Genomic DNA, 16,222 nt, shown 5'->3' with positions numbered 1-16,222 from the left:
ATATTCCCATCTCAAACGTTATGGCATATTGACGGGATGATGGGGATCCCACCGCTCCTCTGTCCTCAGAGCGAGGCCTTGTTGTGGGCTGTTTTCATTATAGTGGTGGATGAAGTTTCGATACAAATCAATTCCTATAGCGCCAACATATTCCGCAGCGCTTTATATTTTAGAGGGGACTTGTACAGACAATAAAATGCAATAAAGCATAACAATAATCACATAGATCAAGAGATACAAAGAGGAGTGAGCTACAATCTATGAGGATATAGGGGAGGCACGAGAGGTGGACGGTAACAATTGCTTTAGTTATTCGGACCGGCCATAGTGTAAGGCTCGGGTGTTCCTGTAAAGCTGCATGAACCAGTTAACTGCCTAAGTATGTAGCAGTACAGACACAGAGGGCTATTAACTGCATGAAATCATGATACGAGGAACCTGGTTATGAAGAAAATTTTGAATGGGCAACACAAGGGTAGTTAGATTAATGTGAGGCGGTAGGCCAGTCTGAACAAATGCGTTTTGGAGCACAGGGAGAACAAACAAACTCCTTGCAGATGTCATCCATCGTGGGATTTGAACCCTGGACTTCCATAGTGCTTTCCATTGAGCCACCGGGCAGCTCAGAAGATAACCTTTGGTAAAGCCCTTGATATTACTACCAGCACCTATGGGAAGATCAGGAAAAAACGAGAGCAGGTCCATTTGCAATTTCTAAAGTACAACTGAGAGGAGGAATTACTCCAACCTCAGTCAGAGTAGAACTAAGGACCCAAACATTGAAAGGTAATCGAACTAACCACTGCGCCACCATAGCATTACCTGATGGCTAGCTCATCATGATGACTATCAGTAACCAACAAAAGGGCATGAAAAGGAAGAGCAGGTTCCCTTGTGGTCACTGATTTCATTTTCTGAGATGTGTCTGAGAGGAGGAATCTCATTGTTCTTGGTCGGAGCTGAACCAATGAAAACAGCAACAAGAAAAAAAAAAAGCAACAGTGTTACCTGCAGCACCCCAGAGTCCTGGTCATTGCAGTAATGTCATTTTTCCACCAGGGGGAGTGATGTTACGTCTGAAGGCAATAAAGGAGATCACTTTACCAGGCATTTGCCAGAATTGCCAGATGGCCAGTCCGGCCCTGGACAGGTCTATAGTTAGCAGCACAGATTTGGTGGAGGGATTTTTTTTTAAGTAATGGATGTATGATGGTGGGTATAAATGAGGAGGGAAAGGTACCGGAAGAGAAAGAGAGGTTGAATATTTTTCTTAGCTGAGTGGTGAACAGCTGTCGAAATCAACTGGAGGAGATGTGAGGGAATAGGGTCATTGGTGCAAGTAGTAATAGTATTAGTAGGGTTTTTATCTCTATAAGAAATGGGGGCTGTTTTTTTGTCTCTCCTTCTCCTCGTCTGTCTGTCAAGCTGCATACAGGCATTAGAGAGGCAGCGCTTTCTCTTCTGGTCTGACAGGCCATTGGACAGTGGCAGGCACAATCCATGCTGAGAAGTGAAGGAAAAAAGTTCTAGTACCTATAGTGGTGGTAGAATGCTAATGTAGAGTAACAACCCATTCAAAAAGAGTAGATTAGCGAATGAGGATCGGGACAAGGATATTACTGCGATTAACAAATTACGCAAGTTAAGATCACTTGAAAAAAAAGGCAATCAGGGTCTTGTGCAACAAAGACAGCTTTGCTACATCTTCACCATTACATGGTCAAGTCCTGCTGAGATCTAATGTGTTTGGCAACATTGAGACAGCCCCACCGAGTGACATCCTGAGAGTTTGTGCACATTTCATTCCCAGTATTCCCCATGGACCGGGCTGGGCCGACACAACACAGGACTTTCCCCAAAGAGAATAGAGCAGTAATTAAAATGTGATTTGATTCACATGACTTTTATAAAGCGTTTAATTTAGACACTGTTTTATGTCTTCTCATGCGCCGCCCATCTTCAGAAGCTGGGATATTCTAAGGCGTAAAAAAAAAGATCGCTCCTGCCATTGTAAAAAAAAAATATTTTATTTTCCGGGAAAGGTGGTCTCTGAGAATTTAGCAGTCCACACTGGTGATGATGGGTGTCTAACAATCAGGCAATACCTGCATATGTTACAGCTGTCGATCACCCGCGAGACATGCAGCCGTGGCGTGGGGACTCGAACATATTATTCGAGCACGGCAAAGTCACTCGGTCAGCACCCGAGCATGAGAACAGCTAATCCGATCATGCATGCTCATCACTAGTCGGTACGATTATGCGATTCCAAACTGATCATTTGTTTTTAGGTTTTAGTGGTTAAAAAAACCCAATTATGATATTTTTTATTCTTTCATTAATTACTTAAAAAATCCTTTAAGGTGTTAATAGAACTATCAGCAATGCATTTTGACTATTAGGGCAGAGACAGACTGCCGTATTTCTCGGGCGAGAATCGCATCGCACTGCACGGACTGGCCTGGCACCTCTCCTGACCTGAGCAAGACAGCCTGATGGATTACTATGCAGCTATCAAGCTCAGGTCAGGAGAGTCAACAGTTACGATGCAATTCTCTCACGAGAAATACGGCAGTCTGTCTCTGCCCTTAGTGGGTTTCTTTGTCCAAAGTCTCTTGCTTATTATCAGTCTCTTGCTTATTATCAGTGCGCATCATCTGATCTACTGTCTGTGAATGTCTTCTACTATTAATGACTTTCCATTGAGCTACAGGTAAGACGATGTTCAAATGAAGGTAATCATCCTTTAGAATGGATCCAGCATAAATCCATTGGCAAGAGTCACACAGACACAACATTATAGTCCAAGAAAAAAGGCAAAAAAAAGTGCACTTGCCCGTGTTCAGTGGTCACAATTTTTATTCGGACATTTTTCAAAATATGCAGGGAGGGATGTGAACAAAGCGGACGACGGCCGTTTCGTGCCTCAGCACTTCAACGGGTCCTACACCCGTTAGTTGTAGGACCCGTTGAAGTGCTGAGGCACGAAACGGCCGTCGTCCGCTTTGTTCACATCCCTCCCTGCATATTTTGAAAAATGTCCGAATAAAAATTGTGACCACTGAACACGGGTAAGTGCACTTTTTTTTGCCTTTTTTCTTGGACTTGCATGTTTTACTGCCAAAGTTGCACCCCGTCTGGTATATAAAGGAATTTCTTCGTTTCTCTCCTGAACATGGAGTGGTTTTGATAATAGGGTCTAACTAGATCAGCAGTGCGGGGTATTACTTTCCTGTTTTTAGACACAACATTATGTATGGTTATAAAAAATCTAATTTGAACTGGATCAGTTTTTTTTTAATTTAAACATTGAAGTCTATGGAAAACGAATCCGTTAAATATCCATCTCTTTACATTCATTTGAAACTGATCCAGTATGCAAAAAAAAAATGGATCCTGTTCAAATGTAAGAAAAACGGATGGCTAAATATCGGATTCGTTTTCCATAGACTTCAATGTAAAAAAGAAAATTTTTTTAGCCGGACAAAAAAGTTGCCTGCACAACTTTCTTGTCAATGGATTGCTGCTGGATCCGTTCTAACGGATGATTATTGTAAAATTATTGTACAAGTGAACAGAGCTTAAGTCTCCAAGGCAGTAATAGACAATCATCATCATGAGAAATGCAATCCAAATGTGCACTGTGGAGACACGGGGAGACAGCGGGTGCCCTAGTCCGCTAGCCGAAACCGCATGGACCAGGGATCATCCCGCCGAACGCCTGCTCTCCATTTACCGTGGGCGTGATGCTACTCAGACAACACAGGGTGAGGGTAAAACAGTGTTACAATACTTTATTGGACCACAAAACAGGCAGATAACTCGTAGAACAGTCCCAGCAAAATACCCAAGATGGTGCAAAATTACAGAGTCTCACCCTTTGGATGGCTTGCCCGGATAAGAGCAGCTGCTGCTTCAGAGCTTCCAGGGTCAACTACTACCACCTATGGCAGGCACACAGAGAGAAGGTAACAACAAGCTTAGGAAGATGACAGTCCATTGAGATACAAGACCAGTTGACCAGAGGGTCACAACCTGGCTTCTCCAAACATCTCCATTGAGCCAAGCGACCGGCAGGTCCCAATCCTGGCTTTCTTCAAATGTATTCATGGGTCAGTTATGGTCAATGGAGCAGATCTACATTCTTCCCGCCAAGGCCGTGGTCTCCTAAGCTGGCATCCTGTAGACTGACAAATCTGTGTCCCTCGTGATGGAGCCATGATGTTTTGGGTTCTGTCCTGTAAAGACTCTCTGGTCCTTTGGTTTTTTAGCTGAATATCTGTCTCTTCATACAAAGGCATATAACCTCTTTTTATAGTTAATGAGTTTCTTTCATTCAGTGTTCACAGGTAAAGATGAAGAATGGTGACAAGATCAATTCGCATTATTTGATTATTTAATCTGTTTGCATAGTTTTTCCTCCTCTGTTTTAAAAGTCAACAAACTAGCTGGCCTATACAATGTGTAATCAACATATCAGCAAACATAATTGTTCCATGACCCTTTATTACTAGTCATCCAGGATAAAGAACAATAAGTTACAACCAAATTGTCAACTTACAAGTCAATACTACAGGCTTACATGAGTAAACGTTTTCTTGACCAACCAGAAAGAAACACATGAATGTAAAAGTCTTGCTGAAAATAGACGCCTGGATAATTAAGATAAAATGCTGTGTCCTCACACACACCATATTATCACTGCATTCATGACACTTGTTTGGGGGGGGGGAAGGGGGCTCAGGCTGTGATGTATAGGTCCAGCAGAAGACCACCACATTTGTATCTGACTGGAGCAATCACTTATCACCAAGGGTCGTCGTACGGAATTCTTTTCCTTTATGCCAGTTTTTCCACTCTATGAGCAGATATGTTGCATCCTTTTACATTTTGTTGCTGGCCTAGGCACTTTTTCCCCAAAAAATCTATTTGGCATAATAAAAGGGACGTTGCCAGCTGCCACAAAACATATTTACTATATTGTATGCCAAAAAACAGCCGAACATTGCAGTTGAAATCTATGGCGGCTCCCAGCTGGGTTGGTTTCGTTATCTGCGCATCATATTTACCTGTTGCACTTTGGACTTTTCCTTATTTGATGTTTCACACTCCTCATCCAACCTTTTTAGCTTTATTCACACGTCCATGTCCGTTTTGCGCCGTTTTCACCCTGACGATGCTCCGTTTTAATTTCATATAACGAATCGGTGTCGGTGGATAAATAATTGCGGTTATCGCCACACTTGATGCTCTTGCGCAGGATCGCATTCTGTTTTCAGGTGTTTACAAAAAGTCATCTGCCGCCATTTTTGCCAACGAGAGATGTGGTTGTCAAAGGTGGAAACTGGAAAAAAATATAAAAATGATAAAGAGTTATTACTAACAGTGTGATCTATTTCACGTGTTTATTTCTGTTAATGTTGATGATTATGGCTTACAGCCAATGAAAACCCAAAACTCTATAAATCCCATCCACTTGGCTGGAACTGTACGACTTTGTGATTTTCACACAGCGAAAAGACAAAGCGCCAAAAACTCGCTGTGGGTTCTAAACCTAAGGAAATGTTGGTTTGTCTTAGGCCATGTTCACACAGTGCGTTTTTTACCGCGGAACCGCGGCGGTTTTGCCGCTGCGGTTCCGCAGCTGTTTTCCATGCAGGGTACAGTACACTGTACCCTATGGAAAACAGGACACACTGTGCACATGGTCCGGAAATTGTAAAAAAAAAGACGCGCTGAATAGCTCCCGGAAAAAAGAAGGAGCATGTCAATTCTTTTTCCGGAGCCGCAGCGGTTCTGCACCCATAGACCTCCATTGTGAGGTCCAAACCGCAGTAAAACCCGCAGATCAAAAATATATCTGCGGGTTTTACTGCGGTTTGATGTGCAGAACCGCTGCAGCAGGAAGTGCGGGGAGCGGGCGGAAGTGCGTGGGCGGAGTGTGGCTGCCCCCCCCGTGTTCCGATCCCGCCCCCCCGTGCTCCGATGCCCCCCCCAGTGCTCCGATGCCCCCCCCCAGTGCTCTGATGCGCCCCCCGTGCCCTAATCTCCCCCCTTTATACTCACCCGGCGTCCCGGTGTCCGTCCGGCCGTCTTCTCCCTGGGCGCCGCCATCTTGCAAAATGGCGGGCGCATGCGCAGTGCGCCCGCCGAATCTGCCGGCCGGCAGATTCGTTCCAAAGTGCATTTTGATCACTGAGATATAACCTATCTCAGTGATCAAAATAAAAAAATAGTAAATGACACCCCCCCCCCTTTGTCACCCCCATAGGTAGGGACAATAAAAAAAATAAAGAATTTTTTTTTTTTTTTTTCACTAAGGTTAGAATAGGGGTAGGGGTAGGGTTAGGGGTAGGGTTAGGGTTAGGGGTAGGGTTAGGGGTAGGGTTAGGGTTAGGGTTAGGGGTAGGGTTAGGGGTAGGGTTAGGGGTAGGGTTAGGGTTAGGGGTAGGGTTAGGGGTAGGGGTAGGGTTAGGGTATTTTCAGCCATTTTAACCCTAAAAAAATTCCTAGAAAACACACAGACTCTGGCTAGAAAACTGCATCAAAAAAACGCATCAAAAAACGCATCAAAAAACGCATCAAAAACGGACCAAAAAAGGACCAAAAAAAGGACCTGCGTTTTCTGCCAAGAGCTGCAGTTTTTTAAAAAACAGTCAGGAAAAAAAAAGGATGGAAATCCTGAACGTGTGAACATACCCTAAATGGGTGGAGTATTTGGCAGAAGGAGTTAATTAGTTCCCTTGTCCATATTTCCAGTAATGTGATATAATTTTTCTTTCACAGATACCACATGTACCTAACTCTAACCCTGACCTAACGCTAACCCTAACTCTAACCCTAATTCTAACCCTGACCTGAACTCTAACCCTAACCCTATAACCATTGGTTACGCTGCGAAGGTTCTTCATTATATCATGGCTTACATATAATATTTGGCTGAAATCTAAATTACGCATTAAATTATGCATTAAAAATAATAATATTATATAATATATCTGCATATTCTAGCTGGTGCCTCGTGGAACAAGAGGGGATCTCGTGTCAGAAGATCCTGTGGAATTTCATTTGGGATTGATGGTCGAATTGATTAAAAAAAATCTTTTTTGCCTCGAGTGTCAACTAAGGCTACTTTCACACTTACGTTTGCTGTACTTCGCAATGCCCGCAGGATGCATTTTTTTTCTCCATAGACTTGCATTAGCGACGCATTGCGACGTATGGCCACACGTCGCATCCGTCGTGCGACGGATGCGTCTTGTTTTGGCGGACCGTCGGCACAAAAAAAAGTTACATGTAACTTTTTTGTGCGTCGCGTCCGCCATTTTCGACCGCGCATGTGCGGCCAAAACTCCGCCCCCTCCTCTCCAGACTGCAGAATGGGCGGCGGATGCATTGAAAAACTGCATCCGCTGCCCACGTCGGGGCACAAATTTCACAACGTGCGTCGGTACGTCGGCCCGACGCAAGCGTGAAAGTAGCCTAAGACGTGGAGCGTTCTCTGCTCAGTGTCGGGTACACTCTCTTGTGTTCGATTTGACTTTGATGCTCTTTTACTTGTCACTTGGTTAACAAAGGCTTTAAAAATTTCACATCTTAAAACTGCCAAAAAAATAAAAATAAAAAAATAGAATAAATATATATATAACGTTGCCATCTTTTGGTGCTTTTTTTCATGTAAGATTTTTTATTTTTTTTTGCATCAGTCAATTAATTAGTGCAATCCATTGTGTGTCTTTTTCCCGAGAAATGCTTTAAGATTTAATGTACTGCTTTATATATACATATACTGAATGTGTGTGTATGTGTATATGCACTATGGGCGCCTTTCCTATTGAAATGAATAGGAAGAGAATATTCACTGCAGTTTTTAATGAGGATTCCAGCGCAGACTCCCGGTCACAAACCGCAGTGTGAACATTCCCTGACGGCTGCCGGTTCAGGACGTGCAGTAGAAGGCGCAGAAAGCGGACGGTTTGTGGTAGCGCGGCCCCATCTAGTGCTGGGAAACGTAAACTATTCATGGAAAGGAAGGAAAATCCCGAAAATAAAATGTGATTGTGGTTTCAAACAACAGTAAATTGATAGAAGGATTTTGTTTCCTTTAGATAAAAATAAATTTGATTTAGTCCATCCAAAAGTAGCATCGCGATCGCGAAATAAAGCATCAAAGAGGAAAGAAAAAGCGACGCTTCAATTTTAATCAGAGTTTCAGATTAAGACGGCAGGAGGGCGACTGAACCGCGCCGCTGTTTTTCTTTCTCTGGTGTGTTTTTTTTTTTTTTTTACCGGCTGGTTTCACATTTGCAGTTGTGTCCGCAGCGTTTCTGACGTATACATCCGCATGCGTCTTCATTTCCTATTTTTAACATTGTAGACGCAGGTGCATGCGTTTGCCCACGTTTGCTTCCGCATGCGTTTTCTCGCGGTGTGCGGCGGGGGCGGGGCTAACGCACCATGTGGCAATTTTTAAGGCGGCAAATTTCCGTCAAATATGCGCAGGCATGCGCATGAGTGCGATAAAAACGCATTACAGTCTATGGGAACGCATGCGTACGCATGTCTTGCGTCCGCATGCGTTCGATCCGCTTGCGTACTTCGGACTGCGCATGTCCAGGAACTGATTTAGACACACCCATTGAGACACGCCCTCCTGGAAATATCAAACGCATGTGCATAAAGAGCACAAACACGTGCAAACGCTGCATTTTTTTACTGTCATGCGTAAGCTGATGCGGATAAGAAAAACTGCGTTTATCATGCGTTTGCAGACGATACAATGCGGACTCAACCGCAAATGTGAAACCAGCCTTAATAAGTTATAATGCAAAAATATATAGTGTTAACATTAAATGTGATTTAAAATGAATGAAAAAAAAATCTCTCTCCTCCTCAAAAGTAAAAAAAAAAAATCAACAAAGCTTCTTCCTTTACTGGAATATTAGAAATATTTTTTTGTGTGTGTGTCACAGATTTCACTCTTCACATTAACAGAACGCATCACCATAGCAACGAACATATTTTGTTGCCGCCATGTTGGTTTCTGGCAGCCAGCACATTCTATGGCAACCAGCAAAAGTGGGCGGGCACAGTCGTGTGACGTCACCACTCAGCTGTGCTGGAGCTTATCCTATTCCAAGATGGCCGCCGGAGCCTGGCCGCAGCTGGGAGAGAACGAGTGTGTGTGATGGGAGCTGAGAGCCGGGGAGACCGTGTCATGGCTGCACCGTGAGCTCCTAGCCTTGAGGTGAGGAAGGCGGGAGCGGCCATTAATCTGCTCCTTTTATACAGGTGCTGTTGGCCTTTTAGGGGGTGGGGGGTGTGACATGTCCTCTTCCTCCCCTCCCCCTGACGCTTACATCTCCTCCCCCGACTCTAGTAGGTCACGTGGTCCAGCCACTGCTGTCAAACTACAAATCCCATGATTCCTTTCCATTAAAACCGATCTGAGGCATGCTGGAACTTGTAGTTTTTGTTTTCTTTGACAAAGTTCTCTCAGAAAAGCATTTATTTTTCCCTTTAGTCATCTAAATGTGACTGAATAAGTAAAGATTTAAAAGGCAATTTTAGTTTATTTTTTTTCTTGTTATAAACCACATAGGAGTTTACAGCCATTTAAGAGGTTAAACTGCTGCCATCTGCGCTAGTGACCCTGGTGCTGGCTGTATACCACAGCCTGTGCCCAATCCGTTAAGTATATGGTGGTCGTCGCCATGGTGATAGTCTGGCGTCACTGTGATGAGGTTGGATCGGGCTCTGTATTATTGGCAGAGGTGGATTATCAATATTCTGGATTATCGGACTTCCGCGTTGGTGTATGTGGCGGAGGATCGCCGTCTGCCATGATGAGTCTTGCTCCTTTCGCACAGGCTATTTCCAGCTCGCTCTCCCTTTATTGTTCCTCCTCCCGGCAGCTGCAGAATAATCCGCGTCCCACACGGCTCCATTCAGCTGTCACGGCGGGGAGAGATGAGTGCACGGAGTTAGACTAGGATGGGGCCGCTGGCTTTACACCAGCACGTGGTGGCATCACCGTCCCTCTAAGGGTTTGTTCGCATGCCCAGTTTTTAGGGCGCGGATTTCGAATTACATCTGTGGTAAATCTGTGTCTGACCCAATAAACCCTCCCCAAAATGTGACGGACGCTTCTTATATGGAGAGCGCCGGCGGTGATGTACAGTCAGCGTCTGCCGCAGCGATGATTAACCAGTTAGATCCCGCTGTCAGTCTCTGGTTCCTCCACCGCGATCCAGTCACTTGGAGCCAGTTAATTATCCTGGTAGTCTGGGGGTTACTCGGACCCTCCATCCTGGTCCTCATACACTGAGCGGCCATTGAATCGTGCAAGCGATGAGACAATTGCAGGGGCCAAAAATATGTAAAAAAGTTGTCAACATATAAAAATAAACTAGTAAAACAAATGAGAAAACCTAAAATCAAGTTTTATTCTGCGCTCGCCTTATGCATTGACTAGAGATTAGTCTGGATTCCTCCGGACTAGTCCTGTCCCCCCATCTTGTAAGGACACCCCCTCTGTGCACGATTGACTGACATCACCATCAGCTTCTTGTGAATCTCGCAGGAAGTGTTCCAGGTCCTTCACCTTGATTGACGGCTCTGCCATTCTATAAGTCGCACAAGTCTCTCGCATGTGCCACCTTTCCCTAGTGCGTGTCCACCTTTCCCAGATGCATGCGCTGCCTTTCCCTGGTGTGTGTGCCGCCTTTCCCCGGTGCATGTGCTGCCTTTCCCCAATGTATGCGCCCCCTTTCCCTAATGCATGCGCCCCCTTTCCCCCTATACATGCGCCCCCTTTCCCCAATGCATGCACCCCCTTTCTCCAATGCATGCGCCCCCTTTCTCCAATGCATGTGCCCCCTTTCTCCAATGCATGCGCCCCCTTTCCCCAATGCATGTGCCCCCTTTCCCCAATGCATGCATCACCTTTCCCCGGTGCATGCGCTGCCTTTCCCCGATGCATGCGCCGCCTTTCCCCGATGCATGCGCTGCCTTTCCCCAATGCATGCTCCACCTTTCCCTGGTGCATGCGCCGCCTTTCCCCAATGCATGCGCCCCCTTTCCCAGATGCATGCGCCCCCTTTCCCCGATGCATGCGTCTCCTTTCCCGATGCATGCGCCCCCTTTCCCCGATGCATGTGCCCCCTTTCCCCGATGCATGCACGCTACGGACGCTGTTCATTCTCCTCTGCACCCGGTGTGCGGCCGACTCTCGATCCCCTGCAGTTATAGATGTCATGATAATGCAGAGATTGCAGACATTAGCATCCTGGAGATTGTAGGGCGGCTTCCTGCAGATCACCGACACAACCAGTCTAGTAACTTTCTTAAAGGGATTTTCTGCGCACATTTCATTCTGTCCTGTGGTGACAGGGACGATATCACTTTATGGCTGTGAACGTCATGTTGGCCCCTTGTTCTTGTCACAACTTGTGAACGTCTCGGAGCCGGGGTCAAGGAAAGGCATTTCTTGCATCCATGGTGTAATCTTGTGTGTAAGGTGCTTGTCAAGGGTAAAAAATCAAATAATAATCTATTAGGGAGTTTTGAGGTTTTCCCCAGATGACATTATGACCAGGACGCCTGACGAGACGCACGCACGATCGGTAAGTGTTCTGCGCGTCCCCTATTGACGTGTATGAAACCGCGATACCTGTAGATCGTGCTCACGTCTCGCCAGGTCTGCGGCCCGTAACGTCATCGGCTCCGGAAGCGAGTGGCTCTGGACAGTGCGGGATATCCTCGGTAAAGGGGTTGTACCCTGAGTAATAATGTATGAATAGGATAGGTGATAAGTGTCTGCGGTGCCACCATTGAGACCCCCACAATCACGAGCCACAGCTGCGTGTGTGCGATGCTGCTCTGCTCATAGTCTATGGCACTGATGCAGACCGCAGCGCTCGGCTCTCTCCGCCAGCGCCACGTACCATAGATACCAAACCATTCAGATGGTGGGAAATGGGACTCTTGTTCTCGTGATCATTGGGTGGCAACCTAAGCAAGCAGTCATCTATCACCGGTCCCCACCTATCCTGTACCCAGGTGACAAACTGTGGGCTCAGCTCTAGCTAATGGGGAAAGGGGCCACTCTGCTCTCACTATTGGGAAAAGGTGCAACTCCGCTGTGACTAGTGGGGAAAGGGGTGACTCTGCTGTGACTAGCGGGGAAAGGGGCGACTCTGCTGTGACTAGTGGGGAAAGGACGACTGCTGTGACTAGTGGGGAAAGGGGCGACTCTGCTGTGACTAGCGGGGAAAGGGGCGACTCTGCTGTGACTAGCGGGGAAAGGGGCGACTCTGCTGTGACTAGTGGGGAAAGGGGCGACTCTGCTGTGACTAGTGGGGAAGGGACGACTGCTGTGACTAGTGGGGAAGGGGCGACTGCTGTGACTAGTGGGGAAAGGGACGACTGCTGTGACTAGCGGGGAAAGGGGCCATTCTCCTGTGACTAGCGGGGAAAGGGGCAACTGCTTTGACTAGTGGGGAAAGGGGCGACTCTGCAGTAACTAGTGGGAAAAGGGGCGACTGCTGTCACTAGTGGGGAAAGGGCCGACTCTGCAGTGACTAGTGGGGAAAGGGGCGACTCTATAGTGACTAGTGGGGAAAGGGGCGACTCTGCAGTAACTAGTGGGAAAAGGGGCGACTGCTGTCACTAGTGGGGAAAGGGCCGACTCTGCAGTGACTAGTGGGGAAAGGGCCGACTCTGGAGTGACTAGTGGGGAAAGGAACGACTGTAGTGACTAGTGGGGAAAGGGGCGACTCTGCTGTGACTAGTGGGGAAAGGGGCGACTGCTGTGACTAGTAGGAAAGGGGCGACTCTCCTGTGACTAGTGGGGAAAGGGGCGACTCTCCTGTGACTAGTGGGGAAAGGGGTGACTCTGCTGTGACTAGTAGGGAAATATACAATTCCACTGTGACTAGTGGGGAAAGGGGCGATTCTGCTCTCACTATTAGGGAAAAGAGTGACTGCTGTGACTAATGGGGAAAGGGGCGACTGCTGTATCTATTGGGGAAAGGGTCTTCTTTGCTAAGGGAAGGAGAAGTTCGCGGTTCTGAATTTTGGGAATGTGAAGAGCAACTGGAATGAAAGAGGGAATGCAGCTGAGATTACTGTGAACGAGGGCAGAATCTGGCAGAAATCCCAGCAGTGCCACATGGCAGACGATAGCAGCCTGGAATGGCCTCCACGGATCAGAGCTGGTCAGACTCTGCAGATAATGTCGGAATAAACGCTCGCACGTGCCGACACTTCTTCCCATGAAATGTCCGCTAGAGGAGGAGACGCGCTGCTGCCAACCTATCTGACAGCCGCTCGTCCCCCGCAGATCAGAGCAGATGCCCCTGGGCCCAGCAGTGCGGCCTCCACCATACACACCGCCAGATCCTACAAGCTGACACATGTAACCTGACGTGTTCTCCGCTTCCTTTACAGCCGCCCGCCTGACACCATGTGGAACTGGTATTCTGGGGACGATTCCCAGTCATCGGGCGCGGTAAGTCCTTATAATCTGTTATTTCCCCCTGTATTCGATGTGCGCGTCCTATCGGAATGACGCCATCTGGATTTGTCTCCGCAGTCAGCTGCAAACCAGAGTGCTGGCGCCATGTCGGTGGCGGACCTTACAGAGCAGCTGGCGCACACTCAGCAGCTGGTGGCGCAGCTGAAAGATCTGATCCGCGAGAAGGACAATGAGCTGCGCAAGAAAGATCAGGACCTCAAGGTCTGTATGCAGAGTTTTATAGAAGGGGCTACACATTGCAAATAAAAAGGTATTTGTGTGCCCGCTGCATTATGTGTACGTTCAGAGTTGGCGCCACTGCAATACGCAGAGGAAAAGTGGAGCCGTCGCACATAGCCGAGGCGGTTTAGAAGTATTATTGATTCATGGCCTCTACCTTGCTTTGGTTTTGCCCTGTATTATGTTCCTATTAAAGTGGTTTTCCTGTTTTGGAAAACTCTTGTTCCCTGGCTGCACTTTTGATTTAATTTAAAAAAAAAAGTGCTTTACTCACCCTGCCCAGGTCCAGCTGGAGTCTCTGCCGCTGCTCCCGGTGTCTGTTATTGCCTATGGTTCTGATGTGACATCAACGGCGCTGCAGCCAATCACTGAGCTCATTAACTTGGGCAGAACCGCTGAGCTCACTGAAGTGACATCAGCACTGCAGACAGTAGCAGCCACCAGGAGCAGTGGCAGAGACCCAAAGATGGACCTTGGGAGGGTGTGTAGGGCACAATTTATTAAAATCAAACATTTGCCAGGGGATAAAGATTTTCCGAAAACCCAGAAAACCCCTTTAACAACGTCTGGAGGACGCAGTATGACGCTAGTCATCCAGTCCAAGTGGCATGTACATGCATCTGCCTCACTTTCCAATGCAGGTGAATAAACCTTATTTTTCCTATTTGTCAGCTTTTTCGGATGTGTAAGTTCGGCTCAGCGTGTGAACGTTGTGGGCACTTCTCGCGATTTTCGCATTGACTGAAATCTTTTGACGTCGCAGGAAGAAAAAGAATCTTCGGAATCCAAGATCTCTAAAGCAAAGCTGCAAAACAAGGCCAAGATTGCATCGATGACGGCTCAGCTGGAGGAGCTGAAGAAGCAGTTACCGTCGGCCGGTGCTCAAGTCAAGAAATCCGAGAGCAGGAAGGTAAATGTTTGCTCCGGGCTTGTTAAGTCACTTCATTATTTGCAATGTTGGGTTGGAGGCTTGAAGGATTCGGGGAGTCGCCTGCGTGACCTGGTGGACGGGAAGGAATGGCTGAATTGCTGGAGGTGTTGGCGTCGGTGCACAGTGAGATCTTATTCTGTACATTCATTGACATCCATGCGGATCACTTTGTTTTTTTCCCTATAGTTAGACACTTGTTTGTTGGGCGCTTGTAACCATCTCATGGGTCTCCATTCACCAATCGAAGGCCCAAAGTGTCTTCTTTTGCCCTCCGTCTTGTTGCTATCGCTTTGCAGACAGTTTATTTAACTTTACTCTCAAAAAACGTATTTCAGGCTTCTTTGGTTTATAGACGCTGCTGTAACAATCCAGACTCTCGGAAGTTTATGTCATGAGCATTTACCCCTGACGATGGCTCACAACACAGTGTGCACTTAGTTTTAGAAGCAGGTAGGGGAGAGGGAGAAGGTAGGAGCCGTTCACACTGGTAGTATAGATGATCCAGTGGGTGCCGTACCTGCTGGTGATTGCAGCTGACAGATGAAAAAACGAGGGTAGTTTCCGCCCTACTAGCTGGATAAAAACTGTAAGTTTATTGAATCAAGTTTAAAGTCCGTAAAAGTTAAAAATCTCAACACCTTACGCCTTTTTGGCATACTAAGACGCCCTTAATCATAGGAGTTTTAATCATCCCTCCTATAATTTAGGCCATCTTACTACACCAAAAAGGCGTAAGGTGTTGAGACTTTTAACTTTTACAGACTTTAAACTTGATTCAATAAACTTATCCAGTTGGTTGTGCTGGAAAGTAACTTTGTTTTTCCTCTGCAGTCAGTTTCCTCCTGAGTTTATAAACCTTGTCACAGAGTTCTGATTTACCCCTGAGATTATAGCAGGATATTAAGGTACCGTCACACTGAACGATATCGTTAACGATATCGTTGCTTTTTGTGACGTAGCAACGATATCGTTAACTAAATCGTTGTGTGTGTGACAGCGACCAACGATCAGGCCCCTGCTGGGAGATCGTTGGTCGCTGGGGAAAGTCCAGAACTTTATTTCGTCGCTGGATCTCCCGCTGACATCGCTGGATCGGCGTGTGTGACGCCGATCCAGCGATGTCTTCACTGGTAACCAGGGTAAATATCGGGTTACTAAGCGCAGGGCCGCGCTTAGTAACCCGATGTTTACCCTGGTTACCAGCGTAAAAGTAAAAAAAAACCAAGCACTACATACTCACCTTCCGCTGTCTGTCCCCGGCGCTGTGCTTCTCTGCAGTCTGCACTGTGAGCGCCGGCCAGCCGGAAAGCAGAGCACAGCGGTGACGTCACCGCTGTGCTTTCCGGCCGCTGTGCTTACACAGTGCAGAGGAGAGCACAGCGCCGGAGGACAGACAGGTAAGAAGGTAAGTATGTAGTGTTTGTTTTTTTTTACTTTTACGCTGGTAACCAGGGTAAACATCGGGTTACTAAGCGCAGCCCTGTGCTTAGTTACCCGATGTTTACCCTGGTTACCCGGGGGCCTCGGGATCGTTG

General features: G+C 46.9%; 1 protein-coding gene across 2 annotated transcripts in view; it reads left to right on the top strand.

The window, feature by feature from the left end:
- The first annotated feature begins 9,088 nt into the window (after window positions 1-9,088).
- LOC138649639 (golgin subfamily B member 1-like) overlaps window positions 9,089-16,222 on the top strand; it is a 71,560-nt gene continuing 64,426 nt past the window's right edge. The window contains exons 1-4 of one of the 2 annotated variants that reach the window (XM_069740196.1): window positions 9,089-9,247; window positions 13,450-13,510; window positions 13,595-13,738; window positions 14,520-14,666. In XM_069740196.1, the coding sequence (XP_069596297.1) occupies window positions 13,466-13,510; window positions 13,595-13,738; window positions 14,520-14,666 (336 nt within the window). In that variant the 5' untranslated portion in view covers window positions 9,089-9,247; window positions 13,450-13,465. The remainder of the gene's footprint in view (window positions 9,248-13,449; window positions 13,511-13,594; window positions 13,739-14,519; window positions 14,667-16,222) is intronic. The other variant, XM_069740195.1, reaches the window with a different exon arrangement.

Source organism: Ranitomeya imitator, chromosome 9 (genome assembly GCF_032444005.1).
Source record: "Ranitomeya imitator isolate aRanImi1 chromosome 9, aRanImi1.pri, whole genome shotgun sequence".
NCBI lineage: Eukaryota > Metazoa > Chordata > Amphibia > Anura > Dendrobatidae > Ranitomeya > Ranitomeya imitator.
The sequence above is the reverse complement of the archived record's forward strand: the minus strand, read 5'-3'. Positions and strand labels throughout refer to the sequence as shown.